This window comes from Ictalurus punctatus, chromosome 2, assembly GCF_001660625.3.
Source record: "Ictalurus punctatus breed USDA103 chromosome 2, Coco_2.0, whole genome shotgun sequence".
Lineage (NCBI taxonomy): Eukaryota > Metazoa > Chordata > Actinopteri > Siluriformes > Ictaluridae > Ictalurus > Ictalurus punctatus.
Genome location: NC_030417.2, coordinates 13,237,786 through 13,263,569, shown reverse-complemented (window position 1 = coordinate 13,263,569; position 25,784 = coordinate 13,237,786). Strand labels below are relative to the sequence as shown.

Genomic DNA, 25,784 nt, shown 5'->3' with positions numbered 1-25,784 from the left:
CAATACCTCCTCCTCTGCCAGTTAGATGGGAATGATGTATAAAGCTGTATTTGGGAAGGCTAGCTACAATTAATGTTACATAATCATTTGGTTTAATCAACATTTCTCTTGGATATAGTACATTAAACTCCTGATCAGTAATAGTTTCATTAATTATTAAGCGCTTTTGATGTAAGAGATCTAATATTTAACAGTCATAATTTCAGACCAAAGGTGTTGGCTATGCATTCGGTATAATTTAATTTATTGTTAATTATATTGCTAAAACAAACTTTGAATATTTCTACATTTTTGTTTAGGTAGGGGAACAGACAGTCTCAATATAGTGGAACCTAAGTGATGATTCAGTGCACCTAGCAGTTGGTCGGATTAGCCTGCTTGTCTGCTCCCTGGTCTTGGCTCTGAATTGTCACCAATTAACTAGATCTGTTCTGAGACTAAGCTATGCTGCAAGAATTAAGAACAGCACTTCCCAAGTGGGATGAATACCGTCAGTCCCTAACAGGCCAGCCTCGCCCTCAAAACTACTCCAATTATCTATAAAGCCTGCATTGTTTTTGGAGCACTGACTGGACATCCAGCAGTTCAGCAAGCATAACCTGCTATAAGCTACATCACCACGTAGTATGAAAGCGCATACTACTGCACTGGACATCACCTTCACTAATTTACACAACTCTACAATTTTACTCTTAGTAACCTATGACTGACAAAGATGTACATCATTAGCTCCTACGTGAAAAACTATCTTTGAAAACCTATGCTTGCCTAAGACTGGTGTCCTAGCTCCCAGTATACACCTAACTAGTGCTGGTGGTGCCCCTAAAGGCCTAGCTAATTTCACGTGCCTTAAGATAGAGTCTCCAATAACCAGAGCTCTTTCAAGCTTCTCAGCAGGTGCCTCACTGAGTAGAGCAAACCTGTTATGCACATGAAGCGGAGAGGAATTGTGCTCCTGTGAGTGAGCCTTAGCTTTGATTTTGTGATTATGCCATTGAATTGTCACCCACTGTCCCACTGTGAGGCTCTAATGGCAGAGTTCAGGGATTGCTAACTCCGTCTAAGCCATCCAGACTTTCCCCTACAGAAACTATGCTGCTCTCACTCTTGCTAACCCTCTCTAGAGCCTGGATGTGCACCTCTAATGCTGCAATCTTCGTCAGAGAGCTAACTAAGATACACTTATCACAAATAAAGCTATAACTAAGGACAGTGGAAGAATAACGTAACATCCTGCACTCAACACACTGAACAAGCTGAATGTTTGCCATGTTGGGTATTCAACGTACTCTTATTATGATTATTGTTTATTTTATTTTATATATATATATATATATATATATATACACACGATTATTTTATATATTTTATTTAATGATATTTTATACATATGATTATTTTATTTTATTTTACACAGATCCAACATGGATGGGTCTCTGCTTGCTATCTTTAAACAAGAGAACAAAAGCATAAAAATGAAAATGCGGGAGACGGGGAAAGTGAAAAATACAACAAATGAAATGATAACGCAAAATTATTGATGAAAAAGAAAAAAGGGTATAATTTAAATGCTGACACCGGCAAGAAATGCCCAAAAAAATTATTTTAAACTAGAAACTGTCACCCCCTTGATATTAGACTATCGACAGCCTCTTTTAAGAGACAGCTTAAAAACGGTTTTTGTAATTTTTTTTTTTAATCAATCACGATCGCAGGTAGTGTGCATGTGTGGTTTTTTTGTGTGTACATTTCTTGGTGTTTTACTGTTTCTGTCTGTTGGTGGCAGTTTTGTGCGTATTAATATATGGATTTAATATTTTATTCTGAAGCATTTTCTAGCCTTAGAAACATATGTAAATAAAGCTTTACTTACTTAATTACTTATATTCGACTTATAGTTGTCTGTTGGACCAACTATTGGTGGTGCACTTCAATCAATGGATCATGCCAAAAGTATTGAAATGAATGTTATTTTGCATGTGAAGTTTCCTTAACTAAACGTGGTTCTTATTGCAGGTGTTTGTTTTACACATTTTATACAATTTCTGGTACTGCTGAGTGGGATTAATTAAATAAATTTCATTTTTCTTATAATGTCTTTTCTATTTATTATAAACCAGATTTAATGTTTTGTGGTAGAGTTTCACATGAAATGTGTTTTTCAGTTTAATGGCAAAATTAATACTTCTTACTACTGATTTTCATTAACGTTTTTGTTAACGTCAGAAAGTTTTATCATTCACAGTTTAGTTGCAGTTCTTGACATTTAGTTTAAATGGCATAACTTAATATTTCTTAGTACTGATTTCCAATTTACTCAACTTCAAAAAGCTTTGTTAAGCAAGCAAGAATGTAGTAGTCATATAAACTTGTTTTTCTTGCAAATTAATACAATTCTAAACTAGTTGCACTTTTTAAGTCCAGCAATATTTATTTTAGCGCTGACAACAGAATGTCAGTCAGTAAAAGTATTTACTTACAGAAGTTGATACGAAAAAGCAAGTGGTACTAAGATTTTTTGTTGCACAAAATTTTCTTTGCTGCACAAAAATGTAACAGTCCCACCAGTCCCAACCCAGAGAGAGCATAAAACTAATGTATCCGTTTGTGTTACCTGTTCCTTTGAAAGAGTTCCACCCTGCAGCATAGCTAGTAGACAGCTGAGAGCTGAAGTCCGAACTGCGGCAGCAGTACGGCCTGCATGCCACACCAGATTAGGCAACAGAAGCTCCTGCAGAAATACCTCTAGGTACTTGTAAAAATTCCTAAAGAAATGGAGGTAGATATAGATACATGATTCACTTCTTGCATTAGCCACAAATCAGCATTTCAGCCCACAGTAAACGGGAGAAAAGCAGCAGCCTACTACTTCCTCTGCCAGTGCTCCTCACTGTTTGAACTTCTGATATAAAACCATTAATGCAAACTGTAATTCCATTTCCATATGTTAAATAAACAAACCAGGAACAACACTGATGGCCATAAAAAGTATATTATACATTATACAAAAAAGTATATTACACTCTATAGATGCTGAATGAATATCTGCCTATAATTATTTGCCAGAGTCAATGACCATTTGCTAAAGTAAGTCACATTTAGCATAAAATTAGAGAGTCAGCAATAAACATTATTGGACATAAATCATTAATGTTTATCACGGACTCTCTAACGTTATGCTAAATGTGACTTATGTATCTCACACACATTCTTTCAACACGCAGGTACAAATTTGTGCCTAGGGCTGTCTTTTAATATGTCTCTGAATATGCTGTATATTTCTTATTTCTCGTGTTTCAGGTACCCACCACAATTGACTTGGCCAGTCTAAAACCTTGTACTTTTTCCCCTGATGAAGTCATTTGTTGTTCTGGCAGTGTCATTGTCTTACTGCATTTTGAAGTTCCTGCTAATTAGAACAGATGGGCTTCTCTGTAAACTGGTAGACTGAATGTTTCTGAAGTCACGCTGCTACTACCATCATGAGTTACATCATCAATAAAGATTAGCGAGTACATTCCAGAAGCAGCCATGCAAGCCAAAGCCATGGCACTACTTCCACCATGCTTGACCGATCAGCTTGTACGATTGGGATCATGGGCAAACCCTTTCTTTCTCCACAGTTTGGCATTTCCATCACTTTTGAGGATCATCTCTGTAGTTCTTTGTGAATTCTAATCTGGTCTTCTGATTCTTGGTGTTGATGAGCGGTTTAAAACTTGTGATATGAATATATGTCTGCACTCAATGTCTAGATTGTGATGCATTCACCACTGCTCTGTGGAGGTGGTTGGTGATGTCACTGACTGTTTTGGGGTTTTTCTTCACAGCTCTCACAATGTCATCAACCGCTGTTGTTATCCTTGTCAATCTGTTTGATGTCTAGTTGTTAGTACACTAGTGGTTTCTTTCTTTTTCAGAACATTCCAAACAGTTGTATTGGCTATGACCAATGCTTGTACAATGGCTTTAATTGATTTTTCCTCTTTTCTCAGCTTCAAAATGGCTTGCTTTTGACCAGTAGACAGTTCTCTGTTCTTCATGTTGGTTTATCCTTTTTATTGAACAATAAATACATCCACAGAGCCAAAAGCCAGGGCTCAGACCAAGATTAGATATTCAGAGCAATTAATTGTTTAAACACTATCAGGGCACACCTGGGCAAAAAGAAACATCAGGTACATCTCAATATTTTTGACCACTTGAAAAATGGGTGTATTGTGTAATGCAGCAGCACAAGTATAGCAGCAATACTGGTGGCAAAAGCAAGTGACATTGAGATCAAATAAAGAAATATATATATATATATATATATATATATATATATATATATATATATATATATATATATATATATATATATGTATATGTATGTGTATATATATATATATATATATATATATATATATATATATATATATATATATATATATATATATATACACACATACATATATATATATATATATATATATATATATATATATATATATATATATATATATATATATATATATATATATATATATACACACACACACACACACACACACACGCGCGCACACACACATATATATACATATATACACACATTATATATCTCATTTTTGACTGATTTGATGTCACTGTTATTTTCAAATCTAATTAGAACAATGTACTCGAACTGAACGTTTTTGCTTGTACTCCGTTACTCCATCAACCATGCTTATTTAGGTTATTTAAAAGGTTAATTTCACTTATTACTATTTTTATTTTTTCCTCATGTCTTTCAAAATGTATTTATGTTCAACCCAAAGAACACAAAACTTGCGAATCAAACTATTATTTGGAGGGCTAGGTGCAAAGGTCGAAACAGTACTGAGCTGGGCCTGCCATCCAAATGGATTATAGATGGAAAATAAAAGAACCTATATACAAGTCTGGAGCTCAACTATTGCTGCAGACAGCGGGATGCAAACTGAGGAGCTCGTGTGCCCCACTCCGACACAATGACCACTGGGCTATCTGCAGGAATATTGAGCTGCGAGCATATGTTTTTACAGTGTAGCTATAAATGAATAAATATGAAATAGATATAATTATCAATAAAGGGTGGATTTTGAATTGTGCTTAATTTTAACAACATGTAATTCTTATGTATATTTTGTTAAAGATCCATTCGGTAATCAAATCAGGGGATGCATTGACAAAAGTGAATTTTATTTAGATGTAAATTTATCATTTTATTTATTTATATACAGTTGTGCTTGAAAGTTTGTGAACCCTTTAGAATGTTCTACATTTCTGCATAAATCTGACCTAAATCATCAGATTTTCACACAAGACTTAAAAGTAGATAAAGAGAACAATTAAAAAAATGAGTCAAAAATATTATACTTGGCTATTTATTTATTGAAGAAAATGATCCAATATTACATATCTGTGAGTAGCAAAAGTATGTAAACCCTTGTATGTGGTGTGACCCCCTTGTGCAGAAATAACAGTAACTAAACATTTCCAGTAACTGTTGATCAGTCCTGCACATCAGATTGGAAGAATTTTTGTCCATTTCTCAGTACAGAACAGCTTCAACTCTGGGATGTTGCTGGGTTTCTTCACATGAACTGCTTGTTTCAGGTCCTTCCACAACATTTCTATTGAATTAAGGTCAGGACTTTGACATGACATTCCAAAACATTACCTTTACTCTTCTTAAATCCTTCTTTGGTAGACTTGTGTGCTTAGGGTCTTCTTACTGCATGACCAACTTTCTTTTGAGATTTAGTTCATGGACAGATGTAATTACATTTTCCGTTTTTTTCACTGGTTATTCACTGGTTCACTGGTATAATTCAGAAGTTATTGTTCCACCAATGATGGCAAGCTGTCCCGGCCCAGATGCAGCAAAAGAGGCCCAAACCATGATACTACCACCACAATGTTTCTAAGAAGAGTTATGGTTCTTATGCCCGAATGCAGTGTTTTCTTTTCCTCAAACAACATGTTAAACCAAAAAGTTCTATTTTGGACTTATCCATCCACAAAACATATTTCCATTAGTCTTTAGCAAACTGCAGAGGGGCAGCAATGTTCTTTTTGGAGAGCAGACTTATGAACATTAAAATTAGCCAATGGGAGAGAGGCCTTTTGTTGCTTTGAAGTTACCATGGGTTCCTCTGTGTTCGAAAACACCTTAATCTAATTTCACCTTCAAATTAACTGCTAATCCTAGAGGTTCACATACTTTTGCGACCCACAGATATGTAATATTAGATCATTTTCCTTAATAAAAAAATATAACATTTTTGTCTCATTTGTTTAATTGGGTTCTATTTTTCTACCTTTAGGACTTGTGTGAAAAATCAAAGGTTGTTTTAGGTCATATTCATGCAGATATATAGAAAATTCTAAAGGTTTCACAAACTTGTACAAACTTCCACCACTGTACGTTTATGAGATGAACAATAGGGTTATATTATTGCACTTGTTTTAACACGTTATCGCTCAAGGACCTTTTTTCCCCTCCCTGAATTAAAATATTGGGTGTTGGTCTGCCATTTTGTTTAAGTCTCTTCTCCTAAGTATGAGCATCACAAGACAAGTGAACAATAGAAGTGTCTGCCATTTCTTTCCAAAAAGAAAGAATGACAATTAGCTAGTTTATTTCAGAAATGAATGCAAATAATCAAACAGAACTTTATACTTACAGTTTATTTAGAATATTTACAAATTACACCTACAGTGGCTTCCAAGCTGTTCCGACTGATGCTGATTAGTTTCAGATTGAGATGTCAGCCTTGTTCATTCCTGATTTACTGATTAGCAGCTGTTTACGAGGTTCTGCCCCTTTGATAGTTCTACCAATAATCATAAGGAGAAGCCATGCATTCAGGCAGGACAATCAAAGAGCACAATGTCCAATAAACATTGAACTGTTTTTTTCCCCTGTGCAAAACCCACCTGTCCACACTCGATTCACTCCCAAAGAAAAGGAAGCGTTAAAAGCCTGTTTTCCTATGAGTGTTAATATTTTGTCCCATTAAAACAGTGAGTACATGATGATCTAATCAGACACTAATTGATGCACTGGCTTCAATAGCTGTGTATGTTGGGGCTTCAAAGGAGATTTTCATGCAGACTGCTCTGTTCCCCTTTAAGAGTTTGAGTTTAATGAATGAACAGTGCAATATTGCAGAGATATTTGATCATTTGATTTGTTCAAATATTGAATTCCACCAAAATTAATGAATAATATAGACACTTTGGTAAACATTTCATTGCTACATTTGAATAAAATTTTAGGGGAAGTCAGGCTTCCTATGTAGTCTTAAAGCAATTACCTGTGTGCCGCACAAATATGTGCTACAAATTATAATTGTTCTAGTGAGGTACAAACTCAATTGTTCTAGCCAGGCTGTGAAATATTGCAGCCTCAGTATTTCAGGGAGTTTTTTTGTTGCAGTCAAAAATGCTTGCTTTTGCTGTGGCCTTTTTTCAATATCACTGAGTTTTTTGTGCTTTTTTAATGGAAAACTACTTGAATTGGTGAAATTGAAAATGCACTGTCTTTTGAAGTGATGTTTGGTGGTACATGAGACCTTTTTCCTGTATTCATGTTCAATACACTTGAATCAAAGAGAGCTTTGAATGAATGTGCGGTGTGATGACATAACATTAAAATAGCAAAATCCTGGAGGGACTGCTCAGTTACTTTCTGATATAGCTGTGTGTGAAAGAGTTAGTAACTTACCCCTGTGAATCCAGTGTATTGCTAGAATTCAACAGAAGCTTGGAAAGCATAGTGAAAATGTGTAGCCGCATCTCTGGGTCTTGACTGGGCAATAAACAATTCTTCAATAGAGGCATGAGCTCTGGGAGAAATTCTCCAACCACTGGGCCTGGGGAAACATACTCACACAATTAGCAACATACTAATATCCAAAACATGTCCATGGGACATGATATTTCTCCAGCAGCAGTGATTATAGCATCACTAAGACAACTTAAGACTTTTGCAGTAGTTCCTGTGAAACAGCTATGGTGACAGGCATTTACCCCTGCCAAGCTGACATTATTCCATACAAAAGGACCCCATCCAAGTTATAGTGTTGAGCTAGCTAACATAGCAAATATTTAGCTTTTGTATTGATATTTCTTGCTGTGATAGCCAAAAAAAAAACACACATTACACTAGAGGCTAACAGCAGAACTTCCAACACTGAAAAAATTTGTGATATCAGGTCCCAACTTGGGGTTAAGCAAGAAAGATAAATATGGAGAACACAGTGCCCGTGAAAATTTTGTCTTGTTAGTCAGTGAACATAGGAAGACATGACATATTGAAATATTTAATTGCATCATATTCCAATGTTGTAATAAAACAACAAAAAACAACAACAGTTTAGCTATTTTTGGTTTAATCACTGAACATTCTTGCAATGTCATTCATGGTGTACCACTGTAGCTGTAAATGTATACAGACAAGTCACACTAAGCACTAAATTCTCTTGATTTTCAGCCTCCAAAGGTATAGCAACGACAAACAATCTCCTCAATCTGATTGAACTGTGGGCCTAAAGGACAGAGTTCAGCTACTTACTGGCCACTAAATTAATTACAAATCACAAACTGTGGTGAATTTCCCAAAGAAAAAGGTTAACTATGGAAGATTTTTTTTAAAGCCATGCCTTGGGCTGCTTTCACAATAGGCATTTTTCTATAACTGCCAACACACATGTACATGTAATCAAACATGTGGCTGCTTTTAAAAAGCACTACTGTTGTCTTTTTCATCACAGTAGACTGCCTCCAAAAGTTTATAAAGTTTAACTTTCAGAAAAGCACAGTGTGACATCAAGTGATTTTCTATATGTTTCATATCTCAAATATTGAAGAATCAATTTAATCTTGTTATTGATGTTAATAATTCTAGATAAATAACCATTCAGATTAGCAGATACAATCAGAAGGCAGAGGAAGTGGTGTTATGGTTACAGTGTGAGTGTCATACAAGTTGATTTTTCATAACAGGGCTTTTGGAATTGCCGTTGATTTAAATGCCAAACAACGTTTGTGTGTGTGCCTCACCCACAGAGCATGGCCAGTTTTGCCTTGGATGGCTGTGGAATCCTAGGGATTCAAATTTGCAATCTCCTGATGATAGCCTGGGAGCCCTACTGTCAAATGTCTCTCCGTTGACAATGATTAATGCGGCTAATTAATCTTCGTTTAAAAAAAAAAAAAAAAAAAAACATTTTACAAATGTTCCTCACAAGGTCAAAACTGTCAGATATTCCCACCAAGATATAAAAATATGCCAACACATACCGGACTGAAAGGTGATAATTTCCAGTTGGGTTTTCTGGATAGAGTGTGTGGACCAGGAGTTTTGGGATTCCAACAGCCACTGCAGCAACTGTGCCATGTGCTGTCTGTACAGCTCATGCACATTACTGAGACCAAGCACTAGAGACAATGTCAATACACACTCCTCTGCCTGAAAAAGAGAACATGTAAGAGATATTGTTTTATATATATTATATATATTATATATATATCATTACTTTTAGACATTAACAGTTGGTTATTTTATTGTCAAATATTGCATTGGTTTGCATTTACACAGGTCAAAATAATAAACACAATAGAGAGGAAATGAAACCAAGTTAAAGAATGCAAACGTAGTGTAAACATACAACTCTATGATTCTGAGGCCATGTGAGCTGGCTGCAAATCGTGAGACCACCCCTCTTCCCACACAGAGCTGTTACAATGATTGCGTTTATGGCTAACATTTCTTTAGAACGAAGATTATAATCAATTATAGAATTATTGGCTTTCTTCATGAAAATGAGCAAAATGAAGAGATAAAATGGATAACAGATGAAATAAAACTGCTTTGGTTTTCTCAGATGTCACTCTGTGGCACTGTTTGCAATAATGATCATGTTTGTTTACAAGCTTAATTCATTTTTAGGTTAAATTTAAATGAATTCTTTTTACATATGCACACAGGTCAGCCATAACATACTCTACTAACATGCTGAAGTTGCTGAAGACAGTTTCATCTAAAAAAATTTTTGCAACATAGCAAGACTGAGCACAGCAACAAGACACAAGGTATGTTCCTAGATGGTCCAAGCTCTTCTGCAGAAACATGAAGAAACGGGCAGCATTGAGGACCATAGACCACAGGTCGGCCAAGGAAACTTGGTGGAGCAAATGAAAAACATCATGCAGACATCCCTTCTCAATCAGATGTAGTACAGCGGCACCATCATCTCAGACCTACACTACTCACACACCTTACGCACGATAAAGTAACCGGAGCTACTTTTCTCTGTTTATGGATGACAAGACACACATGGGTGAAAGACGCATGCACATAATTTCCCACAAAATACATCCTGACAGGTCTAAAATATAAATTCTTAAAACAGGCTTACCTTAGTGAATCAGAGTAAGACAAAAACACGTTTAGAAGATGGATTTATGATGTACATGATTTCAATTTTGAATATTTTGAACAAAAAAAGTTACATAGTGTACCTTTAACACCAAACCTGTAGCTGTTATTTAAAAAAATGTATTATTTTTTTTTTTAGAAAATAATGATTCTACAGCAGTGGATATACAAATTTGAGGCTAATAGTAGCTTGCTTTTAAGTGCAAAAACATGAATTGCACCCCTCAGAGGCCAAGTTGTGTAAAACTATCAATTAATAGGGGCTCCTTAGAGGGACCCTACTTTCAAAATTGTCAAATGGCTGATAGCAGCCATGTATTTTACGCAACCAGGTCATCGTCAAAGATCCACTTGCAGATTAGCATAGAGATGCAGTACAAAGTTTCAGCTCAAGAGGATATACAGTTCTTGAAAAATAGTTATCCGACCTTAGCTCTGTCCCTTATGCATGACCATGTACCAAACTTTGCACATGACCTCAGAATCTTGTCCTGTATAGCTGTTTCAAGCTTTGTGCAAACCCAGTCAAAGTCATGAGGTAGAGCTGTTTGAGTAAATTATACTCCACCTCATTAGAATTACTTGTGCAAAATGGTAAATGGTTCTTGAGGTTTTTTTTTGTTTGGGAGAAGGAATAAGGAGCAAAACCAATTTTCACAATAAGACATACAGAATCCAAGTCACAAGCCAAAATGTGTGCTTCGCTACAGCACCACTATTAGAATTTTTTGTTATTAAAATTTTTTTTAGAAAAAAAAAACATTATGCATTTCTAAAAGCATGTGTTTTTGGCACATTTTGAAACTAGTAGACATTAATGACACTGCATATACACAATATAAAACAGAAGCATTTCCCACATTACTTTAAGGTGGTTGAACATGACATTGTTTTACCTTAGTATGGATCTGCGGATCTGTGGATTCACATTGCACGGTCACTAGAACCTTTAGCAGTGGAAGACTGATGATGCCACAATCTTCCTCACACACCTCCAGAAGAACCTCCACACATGCAAGCAGCTGCTCAACGTACACGGTCTGAGAAGAATGTGCATCAGAGATTTAAAATAGATATGGGGCCTATGTTAGTCATCATAGCACAAAACTAAAGCATAAAATTGATTTTATATATTTTTTTATATTTACATGACTGTAAAGTGGTAAACTGGCTGTAAATTGGGAAAGAGCAGTTAAATTGTTAAAGAAGTGGGATTAACATAAACAAAAATTTGTGGACACCTCAACATCAGACCCATATGCGGGCCTACCCCAAACTGTTGCCTCAAAATTGTAAGCACACAATTGTCTGGAATGTTATTTGTTTTCACTGGAACATAGGAGCCTCAAGTGGCCTGCACAGAGCCCTGACCTAAACCCCACTGAACACCTTTGGAATGAATTAGAATGGTGACAAATCCCCATAAACATGTTTTAAAATCTAGTGACTTTTTACATTCACAAATAAAAAAATCTAGACTTTTTACATTCACGAATGGCTATATAACACACTACATCAAAGGTAGCATAATGGGACACTTTAAATAAGAATCTAGGTTTTTTTTTTTTTCAATCTTCAATTAGGGTGTCTAGATACATTGATCAAGCATAAAGAGATTTTCTATAGTTAAGGAGGCTCTCCTTCTGTTAGTTTGATGCCATCTACATTCTAATTTTCAAGTGGTCTGTTGGTGTGTGTGTGATTATTATACCAGGGTACTAGCATTTTCTTTCTAATTAATTTTCTACCTTATCTGGAGTAGGATTTGAAAGTGTGATAAATGTAGGGGTATACTTAACTTTATTAATAGGCACTGTTTCAAAGATCAAATGTTTGCTTGCCCTAATATGTTTAAAAAACAAACAAACAACAATTTCCATGGGGTATACTTATTTTTTCACATAACTGTAGGTCATGAGATAATGCCCTGATTATAACTTCAGACTGCAGAAGTGACAATATTTTCTATATTTAATCCCGTTAATATTAGATCAAGAAAGTGACTACCATTATGAGTAGGCCATATTACACTCTGATTGACCCCTATTGTATTTAGAATGGACAAACCTGCTGTTCTCAGAGGGTCTTCTGGGTTATCAAAATTAATATTAAAGTCTCCAACAATGAATGCTGTGTCTACAGAAACAGCCAAGTTAGAGATGAAAAAGGAATTGAGAATAAGGCCCTGGGGATCTGTAAATAATAATTAGCGGAATCAACTGGGTGGACTTATTTTTTGTGGCTACGTATGTAAGTATAAAGAACTTCAAAAGTGTTGAATTTATGAATAGGTTTTTGTGTGACACCTAGATGATTATAATAAAAAAATGTGACCCCTCCTCCTCTGAAAGTTAGACCATCTCCATTTAATGCTACATACTCATTTGGTTTAATCCAGGTTTCTGTTAAACAGAATACATTAAACTCCTGTTAATGGTTTCATTGACAATAAGCACTTTAGACATAAGATATCTAATATTTAACAGTCCTAGCTTCAGATGAAAGGTCCTGGCTGTATATGATAAATTTTATGTTAATCAGGTTACTAAAACTTTGAGTATTTCTAAATTTTTGTTTAGCTCAGGGAAAAGATACAATATTTTGGAACCTAAGTGAACATAAGTGCAGCTAGCAGACGATTGGTTTGGCCTGCTTGTCTGCTCCCTGGCCTTGGCTCCAGATTGTCACAGACTAACTAGACCTTTTCTGAGACTTTAACTTATAGCTAGGCTGAACCACACTCAAACCAACTAGGACAGCCAAAAACCTTGGGGTAACTATCAATGACCACTTGACCTTTACAAACCACATTTTAAAAACTGCACAGTTCTGTAGGTTCATTCTGTACAAAATCAAGAAAATCAGACCTATCTCACTGAACAGACTACACAGCTACTAGTCCAGGCTCTTGTTATCTCAAAACTGGACTATTGCAATGCACTACTCACAGGCCTCCCAACCAGCTCCATCAAACCCCTTCAGATGATTCAGAATGCAGCAGCACACCTTGTTTTCAACCAGCCCAAAAGAACCCCCTCTTCATCTCCCTCCACTGGCTTACTGTAGCTGCCCACATCAAATTCAAGGCCTTGGTACTCACGTACAAGACCTTGCCTGGAACAGCACCCCCTTACCTCAACACTCTCCTTGAAGTTTATGTTCCCTCATGCAACCTGCGATCAGTTAACGACTGATGCTTAGTAGTGCCTACTCAGCGTGGCTCAACATTGCCCACGGCCAGAGCATATTACTGCATCGGACAATGCCTTCGCTAATTTACACACCTCTACAAGGTTACTCTTAGTAACCTTTGACTGACGAAGGCATATATCATTAGCTCCTACATGAAAAATATTTGAAATCCTGTGCTTGCCGAAGACCTTAAGATTATTTGTTATGTCTGGCACCCTGGCTCCCGGTATACACCCAACTAAAGCTGCTGGAGCCCCTGAAAGCCTAGCTAACCCTCTCTACCATCTGGATTCATACCTCTAATGCTGCAATATTCTCTGTCAGAGAGCTAACTAATATACACTTAGCACAAATAAAGTTATTACTAACGACGGAGGAAGAATGACTAAACATCCTGCACTCATACTGAACAAGTTGTATCTTTGATATGTTGAGTGTTTTTCGCACCTAGGTCAAAGTTAAGTTGAGATTATTTTAGATGGATCTAAAGTAGATGTCCTCCGCTTTCTGTCTATATACAAAAAAAAAAAAAAAAAAAAAAAAAAACACAGAAAAAGTGTTCTCAGAAAATTTTTTCAATACGTCAGAACTGTAAGTGAAAAATGCGACCAATGAAAACGATAGCGTAAAATCATTGATGAAAAAGAAAGAAACAGTATATAGTTTAATTGCCAACACTCCCGGCAAAGATTCAAAAACTACGTCAAAGTACATGGGGACACGTGAGTTAGGTTTGGAGTGTACTTACTGGACTGTTCAAGCTTGTCTACATGTAATTAAAAAACAGTCCTGCACAATCCTCTCAGGGTATCTGCAGGTATCAGCACTTCAAATGTAATAATTTTTTATACCATATTCAAGACATATCCAAATAATTTTTTAGGTCTGCATGTCACTTCAATCAGGCTACATGATTTACCAGCTATAATGGATTGTGTTCATGCATTTACATCCATTTCCGGGTTTAAGTAAACTATAGCAGGTTAAACCTCTATAGCGATATATGGGCGACTGTAGCAAATATCCTTTTTGAGTTACCATTTGCTCAAACAGTGGAAGAAAAATAAATGCAGTATTTCCAAGGTAGTAAAAAATGTATAGAGAGATGGATTATGGCAGTCAGAATAGAAAAAGATGTCAAATTTACCATCACTCCCTCAGCACATGTATTAGAAACCTCTCGCAGCAATGTTTACGAGTATTTTTTTGTAATTTAATGCAAGGGTAAAGTAACAAGTAAGGTTATAAATGTACAGAAATTTTTGTAAAGAAGAAAAGATATATATTAATAAATCTTTGCTATTTTGTAACATTACTATTGCACTGAAAAATACTTAATAATAATAATAATAATAATAATAATAATAATAATAATAATAATAAATTTTTATTTGGGGTACAAATAGTAATATAACAATAGTCATATTTTTCTGTCTTAATTCACTTTTATGTTTTAAAACTGGTGGCTTTTAATTTGGTGGAAAACCACAGGAAGACCTCCTGCAACAGTTTTTAAAAATTCACTTCTCATTACCAATCAGGTTAAATGCTATAAACTGCTACCCACAAAAATGTTTGAGATTGCACCATCATAAGTGAATCTGACGCGTATCATGTCTAAATGCACATTAAAAGCGACTCAAACTCACAGCACAGACGGAGATGAAGTTGGTGTTGAGTGGCATTTACTGTGAAACGAGCCGCTCTAACACACCGATGAGCCACACACACGCTGAGTGCAACACAGTCACATGGGTTTACCATCTCAAAAAGCAACGAGCAAAAATAAAATCCAAATCTTTACAGACTTTTTAAGGACCCACGGACACCCTGCCTCTAGACCAATAGATCAACAAAATCATTATTCATTGTTTTACCTGCTGAGACTCCTGGCAAACATCAGGATGGGCAAGTACATGTCCAACCTGGAGAAGTTGTGGACCCAGAACCTTCCTGTTGCTCCCCTTCAGCATTGCTGCCAACACCATTAGAGGAGCCCAAGGAGAACGGGAGCAGGAGGAAGAGCTCTTCACATGAGCCAGCAATAGCTTGATGAAGACCTCTGGGCTAACAAACACCCCTAGGAGCCTAGCTGACTCCAAACCCTGGGGGGAGGAAAGATGCAAGAGAGAGAGAGACCAACACACGCACACACACACGAGAGAGAGAGAGAGAGAGAGAGAGAGAGAGAGAGAGAGAGAGAGAGAGAGAGAGAGAGAGAGAAGGTAACAGTAAGATAAGTAAAAAAAAAAAATCATTAATCTGAACATTTATAAACAGCTCCTGTTGGTAGTGTCAAGTGCATCTATTCAATACTCACACTATTTGGATGCGACTATGAATATATAACTCACAGACGCTCACACAGTAGATAAATTATGTACAAAATGATATTATTATTATTTTACATAATTATCTGCAAAAAAAATTAAAAATAAACTTTCATGCACTTAAGTAATCTGGGCCTACATAAATAAATCAATTATCTGATTTATTTTAGTAGTATCACTATAAATAGCAAAGCTATTACTTCAGTTACCACAAAGTGTCTGCCCTTTATTAAATGTAGAAATTTGTAAGTTGTATGTTTTTTTTTTAACATATGCAAAATTTATTTTTAATCCATCCCATTATATAAAATTTCCAATGTCCACTGTTGTGTCAGTTAAGGGATCTGTGGAAGTCAAGGCAAGATCTGGAAGACCAAGAACACCTTCAAAATGAACTGCCAATATATTTGTCAGAAATTACTGCTTGCTCAATCATGATCTGCATGGAAGAGTCATCAAAAGGAAACCTTACCTAAACTCTAACCTAAAAGTGAACTGTTTGAAATATGTAAAACAACATTTAAATAAACCTGACACATCTTGGAAGCAAGTACTGTGGACCAATAATGTACAAATGAAATCATAATCACAAAAGGTATGTTTAAAAAAAATAAAAAAGGCAGCATTTGATGAAAAGAACACCTTGCCATTAAGCATTTAATCCTCATCACAGCACAGAGACAGCATATTATGCTTTGGGCTTGTGTGGCAGCCAGCTGCACAAAAAATATTGCATGGGTAGATGGAAGAATGGATTCCAGTAAATATTAGCAAATTCAGGCAGCAAATGTGACAATCAGTAATGAAACTGCAAAGCTGACAATTGAATGGAGGCTGGCTTCTACAACAGGAAAATGGCCCAAAACATACCTCAAAATCTATCATGAATACTTCAAGAAATGGTAGCTTAAGTTCTTGAAATGGTCCACAGTTCCCTGAGATTTTAATCATGCTATGCATGCAAGATGGCCCAAAAATATCTTAAAACTAGAAATGTTCTGCAAGGAAAAGTGGATGAAAATTCCTAAAACAAGAACAGATATAATCCAAACTGGCTAAAAAAAATTAGGAAAAAAGTGTTTGCAAGCTGTGATATGTCCATACTTTTGCTCATGTGATCAAAACAACTGACAATATAATTACACAATAATTGTAGTATATGGTTACACAACCATGTTATAGCATTAAAAAGAGCTCTTCAATAGCTTTGTGATTTACAATGCCCAAAAAAGAGGATACAGATCTCAGCCATTTTAGCTGACTTGGGAGCTATTTCTGGTTAAAATGATGCCTTAGGCACTGCTGCAGAGCTGATTATGTTTCAGTCGATCATTTTGTCCTAGGTCAGAGACTTTGTTTATTCAAACAAATTTTTGGGAGAAGTTATAAATGTATTTATTTTTATGATATGGTTAACCTGTTGTAAATTTTATTTGCAATATTAAACCTCATAGCAATATTTATTTATTTAGTTAGCATAAATGCACACAATCTTTTCAGTTAATAATTTTTCCTCATGTGCCCTGCGATGGTATGGCACCCTGTCCAGGGTGTACCCGCCTTGTGCCCGATGCTCCCTGGGATAGGCTCCAGGTTCCCCCGCGACCCTGAAGAAGGAGTAAGCGGTAGAAAATGGATGGATGGATGGATGGATGGAATTTTTCCTCATTCAAATTTTGTTCAAAATATCCTGAGAATCAAACTGAATCAAATCATGATGCCAGTATTGTGAAGCCAGTATCATGAAGCAAATCAAACCATGACCAGAGTGTATGATGACACCCTTACTCTTGAGTCATCTTTTATTTATTTGGCAAATCCTATTGTTTCAAATTGCAAACAATAATAACCTTTGTTAGGGTACTATTTGGATCTAATATAAAGACATAATTTTCCCTCTCTATGTTTGCACATGTACAGATGTGAAAAAGTGAGATATCAGCTTATACATGCACTATAAAATTACTATTAGACTAAAATCCAGATGGCTTTATCAGTCTTCCTGAATCCTTGGAGATTTTTAAACAGTTTTCAGCATAATTTGCAAGTGCATCAAGTTTTGTGTCTAAAGAACACACCAGAGTTTGAAGACACATTTTGCTGCAACAATTTTTTGCTGCTCTAAACCCTCGTATCATTTTAGGCTCATTTTAATTTTAAAACAATGATTTATTTTGATTCACAACAGACAGAAACAACATGGTAAAGCAGCCCCTTTTCTGAGTACACCCATTTTCGGCCTGTGGTTTGGGCAAACTATACCTGTGGTTTGGGCAAACCATTCCATAAATAATAAACATTGCACTGAGGATTTACAGTACATAGAGTAAAAATAAGAATGCTTTATTTATCCTGAATTTTAAAAATAAGTACCCGCATTATCAATACAAGGACAAGGATAAAAAAAAGAGTAGCTTACGTTTGTTCTAACATCTTGTTCAGAGTCAGTGCAGGCATGGTAGAGAGTTGTGAGCAGTTGTTGGAGGTGTTGCGTGCAGTGGTCTTCGGCATGCAGCAGGAGAACCTGCAGTAGCTGCACTGTCTTCACACGTGTCTGACCAAGCCAGTCACAAGCATCACGACACAAGGCTGGCATTAGCTTAGACAAGTTCCTCACCACCAGCTCCCTGCAGCCCAGCCCTGGACGCTCCACTGAGAGGAGAAAAGAGGAGAAGTGTGCAAAGTAAACCAGTGACCAGAATAGGGACAGTTTTAAGTGATGCGTGGTCTGCCCTGCCTATCTCTTGTACTTCCTTGATTGGGAACACTCAAACACACACAAAGCATTCACTTTCCATTATAACAGTTAATTCTCAGCATATCTGATGACAAACTAATAAGTGGGTGTGGCAGCAGGGGCATAGTCGACCATTGGCTGTTGTGAAGGCAGGTTGAACCAGTGGTGATGCATAATAAACCTTACATGAGTGTAAACATGGCAGGTTTATCCATGTCTGCTTTGCGCTGCCTTTTCGGAAAGAATGCTGTGAGTCAGAGAAAGATGGAGCTGACACAAACAACATGCTCAGATTGAACTTAACTTTGAGAATAGCATGCTGTGAGCAGCTTTTGATTTTTATTTGTGTAATATGTGAACAGTGCACACTGAAAAGTGCTCATTCTAATTGCTCGCTTTTATTCAACAATGGATTTAACCAAGGAGTATTGGCAGATTAACAACGCATAGAAAACCTGTTGGGTGAACTGAAGAGGAGAGTCCACCAGCGTGGAGCTTGAATTTTGAAGGATCTGGAGAGATCCTAATGGAGGAATGGTCTCAGATCCCTTGCCAACCTCATCAGGCATTAAGGAAAAGACTCAGAGCTGTTATCTTGAACATAGGGAGGTAGCACATAGTATTGACTAAAAGCATGCCAATAATAATATTTAACACAGATTTGTTTTGACAAACCTGTTTTGTTTGCAATTGTGTGATATCCATGAGAGCAGCAAAAGATTAACAATAAAGACACTTTCACAGCCTTCTTTGCTCATATTTACCAAGGGTACCAATTTTAATGGAGGGCACAGTACAGTAGATAAGGGATATAGTATACTGTACAAGTTGATGATTTTGATGAGGAAATTAGCTACATTTGTTTGGTCTCTCAAAGGGGAGTAAAACATTCGAATCGTTGTTCTGATAGTTATACTATTATCTAGAGGCTTAGTTATAAAACTGGTTTTAAATTAATAGTCTGAATATTTTGTCTAATATTTAAAATTTTTCCATTGAAAAAAATTCATGAAATCATTGCTGCTATATAATGATTGTGTGCATATTTCTGTTATGGTCTTAGTCCTAGTTAATTTTGCTACAGTATTGAATAAGTATCTAAGATTATTTTTCTTATCTTCACTTAGGGTTGATAGATAGATTGATCTAGCAGCACTAAGACATTTTCTATAGTTCAGGAGGCTCTCCTTCCATGTTGTTTGAAATACTACCAATTTGGTTTGATGCCATTTACGTTCTAATTTTCAAGGGGTCTGTTTTAAGGTGTGCACCTGTTCATTATACTAGGGCGCTAGCTTTTTCTCGCAAATTATTTTTCTTTTAAGTGGAGCTATGCTGTCTAGCATATAGCAGAATGTTGACTCGAAGCATTCGGTCACCTGGTCAGGTTCTTTGGGGTCAGACACTGATACAATTTATAACAATATTATACAATATGGGAGGGGGGAAGGGCGGGGTTATTGCTAAAACCACACATTTTATTAATAAAAAGACACGTCTGATGCGGTAGCGTGGCAAGGTGAATATATTATAGTTAAGACACATTTTAAACGAGATGAGATAATGATCTGAGGTAGCTTCAAACTATATCTTTTATATTTAATTCATATGTTAGTATAAGATCAAGAGTGTTACCAACATTATGAGTGGGTCCTATTACATTTTGATTGACCCCTACTGAATCTCGAATGGACACGACTACTGTTCTCAGAGGGTCTTTGGGTTATCAAAATGAATATAAAAGTCTCCAACAATTAATGCTTTATCTAAAGCAACAACCAGGTTCAAGATGAAATCTGCAAATTCACAGAGGAATTTAGAATATGACCCTGGGGATCTGTAAATAATAATTAGCGGAATCGACTCAGTAGACTTATTTTTTGTGGCTCCGTATGTTATGTTAGTATAAAGAACTTCAAAAGTGTTGCATTTATGACTAGGTCTTTGTGTGACGCCTAGATTATTATAAATGAGTGCTACATCTTCTCCTTTAGACGAATCCAACGTGGATGTACTCCGCTTGCTGTCTTTAGTAAAAAAAACAAAAAAAAACAAAAGCGTTCTACGAGAATATTAAAATACGGCAGAAGAGAAAGTGAAACTACAACAACTGAAAATTATAGCGCAAAATTATTGATGAAAAAGAAAGGAACAGTATAGTTTAAACGCTGACACAAGCAAGAAGCTCCTGGCAAACTAATTGAAAACAGGAACGATGTCACAGAAACTAACGTGGGTGACAGACTACACTTCAAAAGTGGCCAACCTTCCATCTACTCATCCAGGAAGTCACAAAAGAGCCAAGGATAACAGCAAATGACAAAATTTGTTAAACTCACCTCCAGGAGGGTACTGCAAAGTTGGGGAAAGTAAGAAGTCCATTTTGTCCTTCAGATCATCTTCATTTTCTTTCTCCCACTGATTACCAACTTGTCTCCAAAGCTCACATGCCAAAGCCCTGAACAAAGAAAATAATATCCACTTAGCTGTTTTAAGTTTTTACCAAACTTGCAACCCCAAACTTAAAAAGGTTATATATAATTATGATCAGGAATGGCATAATAATGTAATTGCTAAGTGATACCTTATCTCTAGATTTTCATCATTGAGGCTGCTCAGCAACAGTGGAATAAGCTTGTGAAAGTATGAGTATCTGTCCTTGAGGTTGAGAAGCCAGTCACCAGAAACCAAAGTCACAGCCTTCCTCACCTAGAAAGAGCCATGGCAAATAATAGCAAGTTGCAGACTATTAAGAGGTTATTTCAACATCTCACTATTACCCTGAGTGACTGAGAAATGGGACCCTATTTCCATGATGCAAAGCACAACATCCTATGACAAAGAGCTACTATAAACTACAAAATGATAAAGATCTGTCTGAAGTAAAATGATAAAATTGTAGAAAAACATAACACATTAAGTTTTTTTTAATATAATCCTTTTACATATCAACTTCTTACTTGCAGAACAAATGAAATAAACTGTGTTTCATTCACTGTCTAATAATCATTACAATTAAAAAGCTTTTATTTATTTTTGGCCAAAAACCAAATGTTGGGTTTTTCACCATTTCTGGCTAAACATTTTCAGTGGCATCCATAATAAATATAGTTAATTGATGGCAACCATTTACTTGGCTAATGTCATTTAAGTCAAACATACTTTGATATATTTGTAAACCCTAATTACGAAAAAGTTGGGACAGTATGGAACATGCTAATAAAAACAAAGAGGAGTGATTTGTAAATGTACTTTGACTTGTCTTTAAACAAACAAACAAAAAAAACATATAAAGACAAGTTATTAAGTTAAGTTTTACCTAATTAACTGCATAGTTATTTGAAGATAAACATTTATTTTGAAACTGATGCATGCAACATGTTCCAAAAAAAAGTTGGGACAGGGGCAATTTAGGACTAAATAGTAATGTGATAACTTGAAATAAGAAGGTGATGTGAAACAAGTGAGGCAATCGTCTAATCATAGTATATAAGGAGCCTCCAAAAAAGGCCTACTCCTTCAAGAGTAAAGATGGGTCAAGGCTTGCCAATCTGCCAACAGATGCATCAGCGAATAATCCAACACTTTGAGAACAACATTCCCCAAAGAAAAATCGGTAGGATTTTGAGCATTTCACCTTCTACAGTGCACAATATAATTAAAAGATTCAAGGAATCCAGTCAAATCTTGGTGCGTAAAGGGTAAGGCCGAAAACCACTTCTGAATACGCGTGATCTCTGATCCATCAGACATCACCGTCTTAAAAACCATCGGGAATCTGTAATGAATATCCTGATATGGGCTCGGGAATATTATGTTAAACCTTTGTGAGTCAACACCACTCGCCGCTGCATCCACAGATGCAAGTTAAGGCTTTAATATGCAAAGCAGAAGCCATACATCAACTCTGTCCAGAAGGGCCGCCGACTTATCTAGGCTCGGACTCATCTGAAATGGTTTTGTGTTTTTGTGGTTCGACGAGACAACTTTTCAAATAGTTTTTAGACAAAATAGCCATCATGTTCTCCAGGCAAAAGAGGAAAAAGACCATCCAAGCTGTTATCAGTATAGTTTGGGTACTCGATCCTGGACTTGAGTCAATATGAACGAACTTGGACTTGTTATGCACTTGGTAAATTTGTACTCTACTTGACACAGACACTGACATTTTGGACTCAAAAGAGCGAATCTTGAATCTGTGAATGTACAATATAAAACTATGACGGCATTTTTGTGCCAACTAAAAACTTTTTTTTTTTCCCCTCACAGATTCGAGATTTGCAGTTCTATTTCACAATAAACACACAAAAGGACAAAATGTGTATTAAAAATATATTCAGTTGTACTTTGTTTTCTGTCCACTCCAGAGCAAGAAAATACACTATTAAAATAAAAGGTGATTTTACACAGTGGTAAACAGTGGCTGTCCCAACTTTTTTGGAGTTGCAGTTATCAGATTTTAAATGAGTGTATATTTAAAAAATAAATTAAATTCACAAAGTAAAACATTAAATAATGTCTTAATAATGTGTTTTAAATATAGTACAGGGTGAACTGAATACTCAAATGACTGCTTTTTTGCATTTTCCGTACTTTCCCAACTTTTTCGTAATTGGGCTTGTATTCCACATTAATGAACTCAAACATTCTCCAGTTAACTTGACAGAAACCATCTTTTAAGCTGGAAAATCAAGTTGAGACTGTCATGATTTCCCCTTGAAGCAGCGTGCTCTAAGTGCGAACGCGGGAGCACCTGCTTTTCCATTGTTGACAGTAGTGACATCTGGACACGTGTGTTTTGTTTATGTTTGTCATGTCTCCTCCCTGTTCTGTCATTGGCTGGGATTTCATGTGTGTCTGTATTGCCCTCAGCTGCTAGCAGTTTAGACGCTGATCATGTCCACATATATACTGCGTGCCTCCCAGCACACGGCGCGGAAGATTATCGTAGAGTTAGATTAGTTCGTTTAGTAGTCATAGTCACGTTCCATGTTTAGAGTTAGTTCACGGTGGATTATCCGATCCCAGTTCCTCATCATAGTTCATGTTTCTCGTTTTGTTTATCGACCCTGTTTTCCGTGACCACGACCTTGATTCATGTTTAACCCTGTGTATGCCTGACCTTGTCTGCCTGTCTCTCTTTTAAAATAAACAACTCTTCATACTGCACTTGCATCCGTCCTATCTCCACTCCGTCATGATACGTGACAGAATCTTCCGCCATAACATGGATGCAGCAGGAGGACAGGGGAGACATCATGCTACAATGCGAGTAGCAGGACAATACCGTATCGGGAAACGTTCGGATTACTGGCCGCATTTCTTGTCCGTGCAGTTCCCTCATCGGTACACCGTTGAACTGCCGCCAGAGACAGTGGGATTGAGGAGCTACCCGCTGGAGTACCTCTTCAGCTGCCAGGAATATTTCTGCAGCCTGGCGTATCCCAAGCCTACTAAGAGACAGTGGATCGGGTTCTCGGTGTCCAGGTTTTGCGGTCCGGCCTGTGACTGGGCGGAGCAGCTGGTGAGAACTGGGTCCTCTGCCTTCCAGGATGTCACTCAATTTGCAGAACTTTTTATGGAGAAGTTCACACAACCAGGGCAGCTTCATGGTCTGGATTTACTGGGGTGGAGAGTCAATGGACAGCCCCAGCCTGACCTGCCCTTTAACCTCTATTATGAGGGGATTGACAGGTCAGCCTCCACCGATCCGCTTCAGGTTCCAGCCAACGTGGAGGAGGTGGCACTGATATGCACGTCTGAGGGCTGCAGGAGGGAGACCAAGCTACAATGCCCTACCTGCAAAAAACTGGGTTTCCAGGAAGCATTCTACTGCTCTCAGGAATGCTTCAAGAGTAGCTGGCGGGAGCATAAGAAACTCCACCGGAGAGCCCATGCAGAGATCCAGCCCGGGGTCAACAGGGTGACCTCGGAGCGCCCGTCGGAGGTCTCAGCACCTGAGCCCCAGCCGGAGGTGAACCTGGCGACCTCAGAGCTCGAACCTGAGACCCACGAGAAGGTCGCACCCGCCGAGCTCCAGCCAGAGGTCCACATGGCAGCCTCAGAGCTCCAGCACGAGACCTACGGGGAGGGCGCAGCTCCGGAGCTCCAGCCTGAGGTCAACCTGGCAACCTCAGAGCTCGAGCCTGAGACCCACGAGGTGGGCTCACCTGCCGAGCTCCAGCTAGAGGTCAACAGGGAGGCTCCAGCACAAGAGCTCAACCCTGAGGTCCAAGTCCAAGTCAAGTCTCAAGTCCCTGATTTCCAATCAAGTCTCCAGTCTCTGAAGTCCAAGTCAAGTCTCAAGTTCCTGATGTCACGTCCAAGCCTGCTGATCCAGTTGACCAAGTTCCGCTAATATCTAAGCCTAACAACCAAGTTCTGCTCACGCCCAAGTCTACTGACATGGCCGACCACGTTCTGCTCACGCCCAAGTCTACTGACATGGCCGACCACGTTCTGCTCACACCCAAGTTTACTGATGCGGCCAACCAAGTTCTGCTCAAGCCCAAGTCTACTGATATAGCCAACCAAGTTCTGCTCACGCCTGAGTCTACTGACATGGCCGACCAAGTTCTGCTCACGCCCGAGTCTACTGATACGGCCGACCAAGTTCTGCTCACGCCCGAGTCTAACGACACGGCCGACCAAGTTCTGCTCACGCCCAAGTCTAACGACACGGCCGACCACGTTCTGCTCAAGCCCGAGTCTACCATCCCGGTCACCCAAGTTCAGCCCACGCCCAAGTCTACTGACCCGGTCGCCCAAGTTCAGCCCACGTCCAAGTCTACCGACCCGGTCGCCCAAGTTCAGTCCACGCCCAAGTCTACCGACCCGGTCGCCCAAGTTCAGCCCACGCCCAAGTCTACCGACCCGGTCGCCCAGGTTCAGTCCACGCCCAAGTCTACCGACACGGTCGCCCAGGTTCAGTCCACGCCCAAGTCCACCGACCCGGTCGCCCAAGTTCTGCTCACGCCCAAGTCTACCGACATGACCACCCAAGTTCTGCCAAAGCCCGAGTCTGCTGACACGCACAGCCAAGTTCTGCTCATGCCCGAGTCTGCTGACAAGCATAGCCAAG

The 25,784-nt window shown here is 37.8% G+C and overlaps 1 protein-coding gene across 2 annotated transcripts in view; it reads right to left on the bottom strand.

Moving 5' to 3' along the window:
- LOC108258098 (dynein axonemal assembly factor 5) overlaps positions 1-25,784 on the bottom strand; it is a 38,995-nt gene that overhangs the window by 9,444 nt on the left and 3,767 nt on the right. For both annotated transcript variants that reach the window (XM_053687956.1, XM_017456477.3), the window contains exons 3-10: positions 21,288-21,412; positions 21,043-21,161; positions 18,386-18,618; positions 15,514-15,741; positions 11,341-11,484; positions 9,307-9,475; positions 7,730-7,877; positions 2,615-2,765 (exon numbers count right to left, since the gene is read on the bottom strand). In XM_053687956.1, the coding sequence (XP_053543931.1) occupies positions 2,615-2,765; positions 7,730-7,877; positions 9,307-9,475; positions 11,341-11,484; positions 15,514-15,741; positions 18,386-18,618; positions 21,043-21,161; positions 21,288-21,412 (1,317 nt within the window). The remainder of the gene's footprint in view (positions 1-2,614; positions 2,766-7,729; positions 7,878-9,306; positions 9,476-11,340; positions 11,485-15,513; positions 15,742-18,385; positions 18,619-21,042; positions 21,162-21,287; positions 21,413-25,784) is intronic.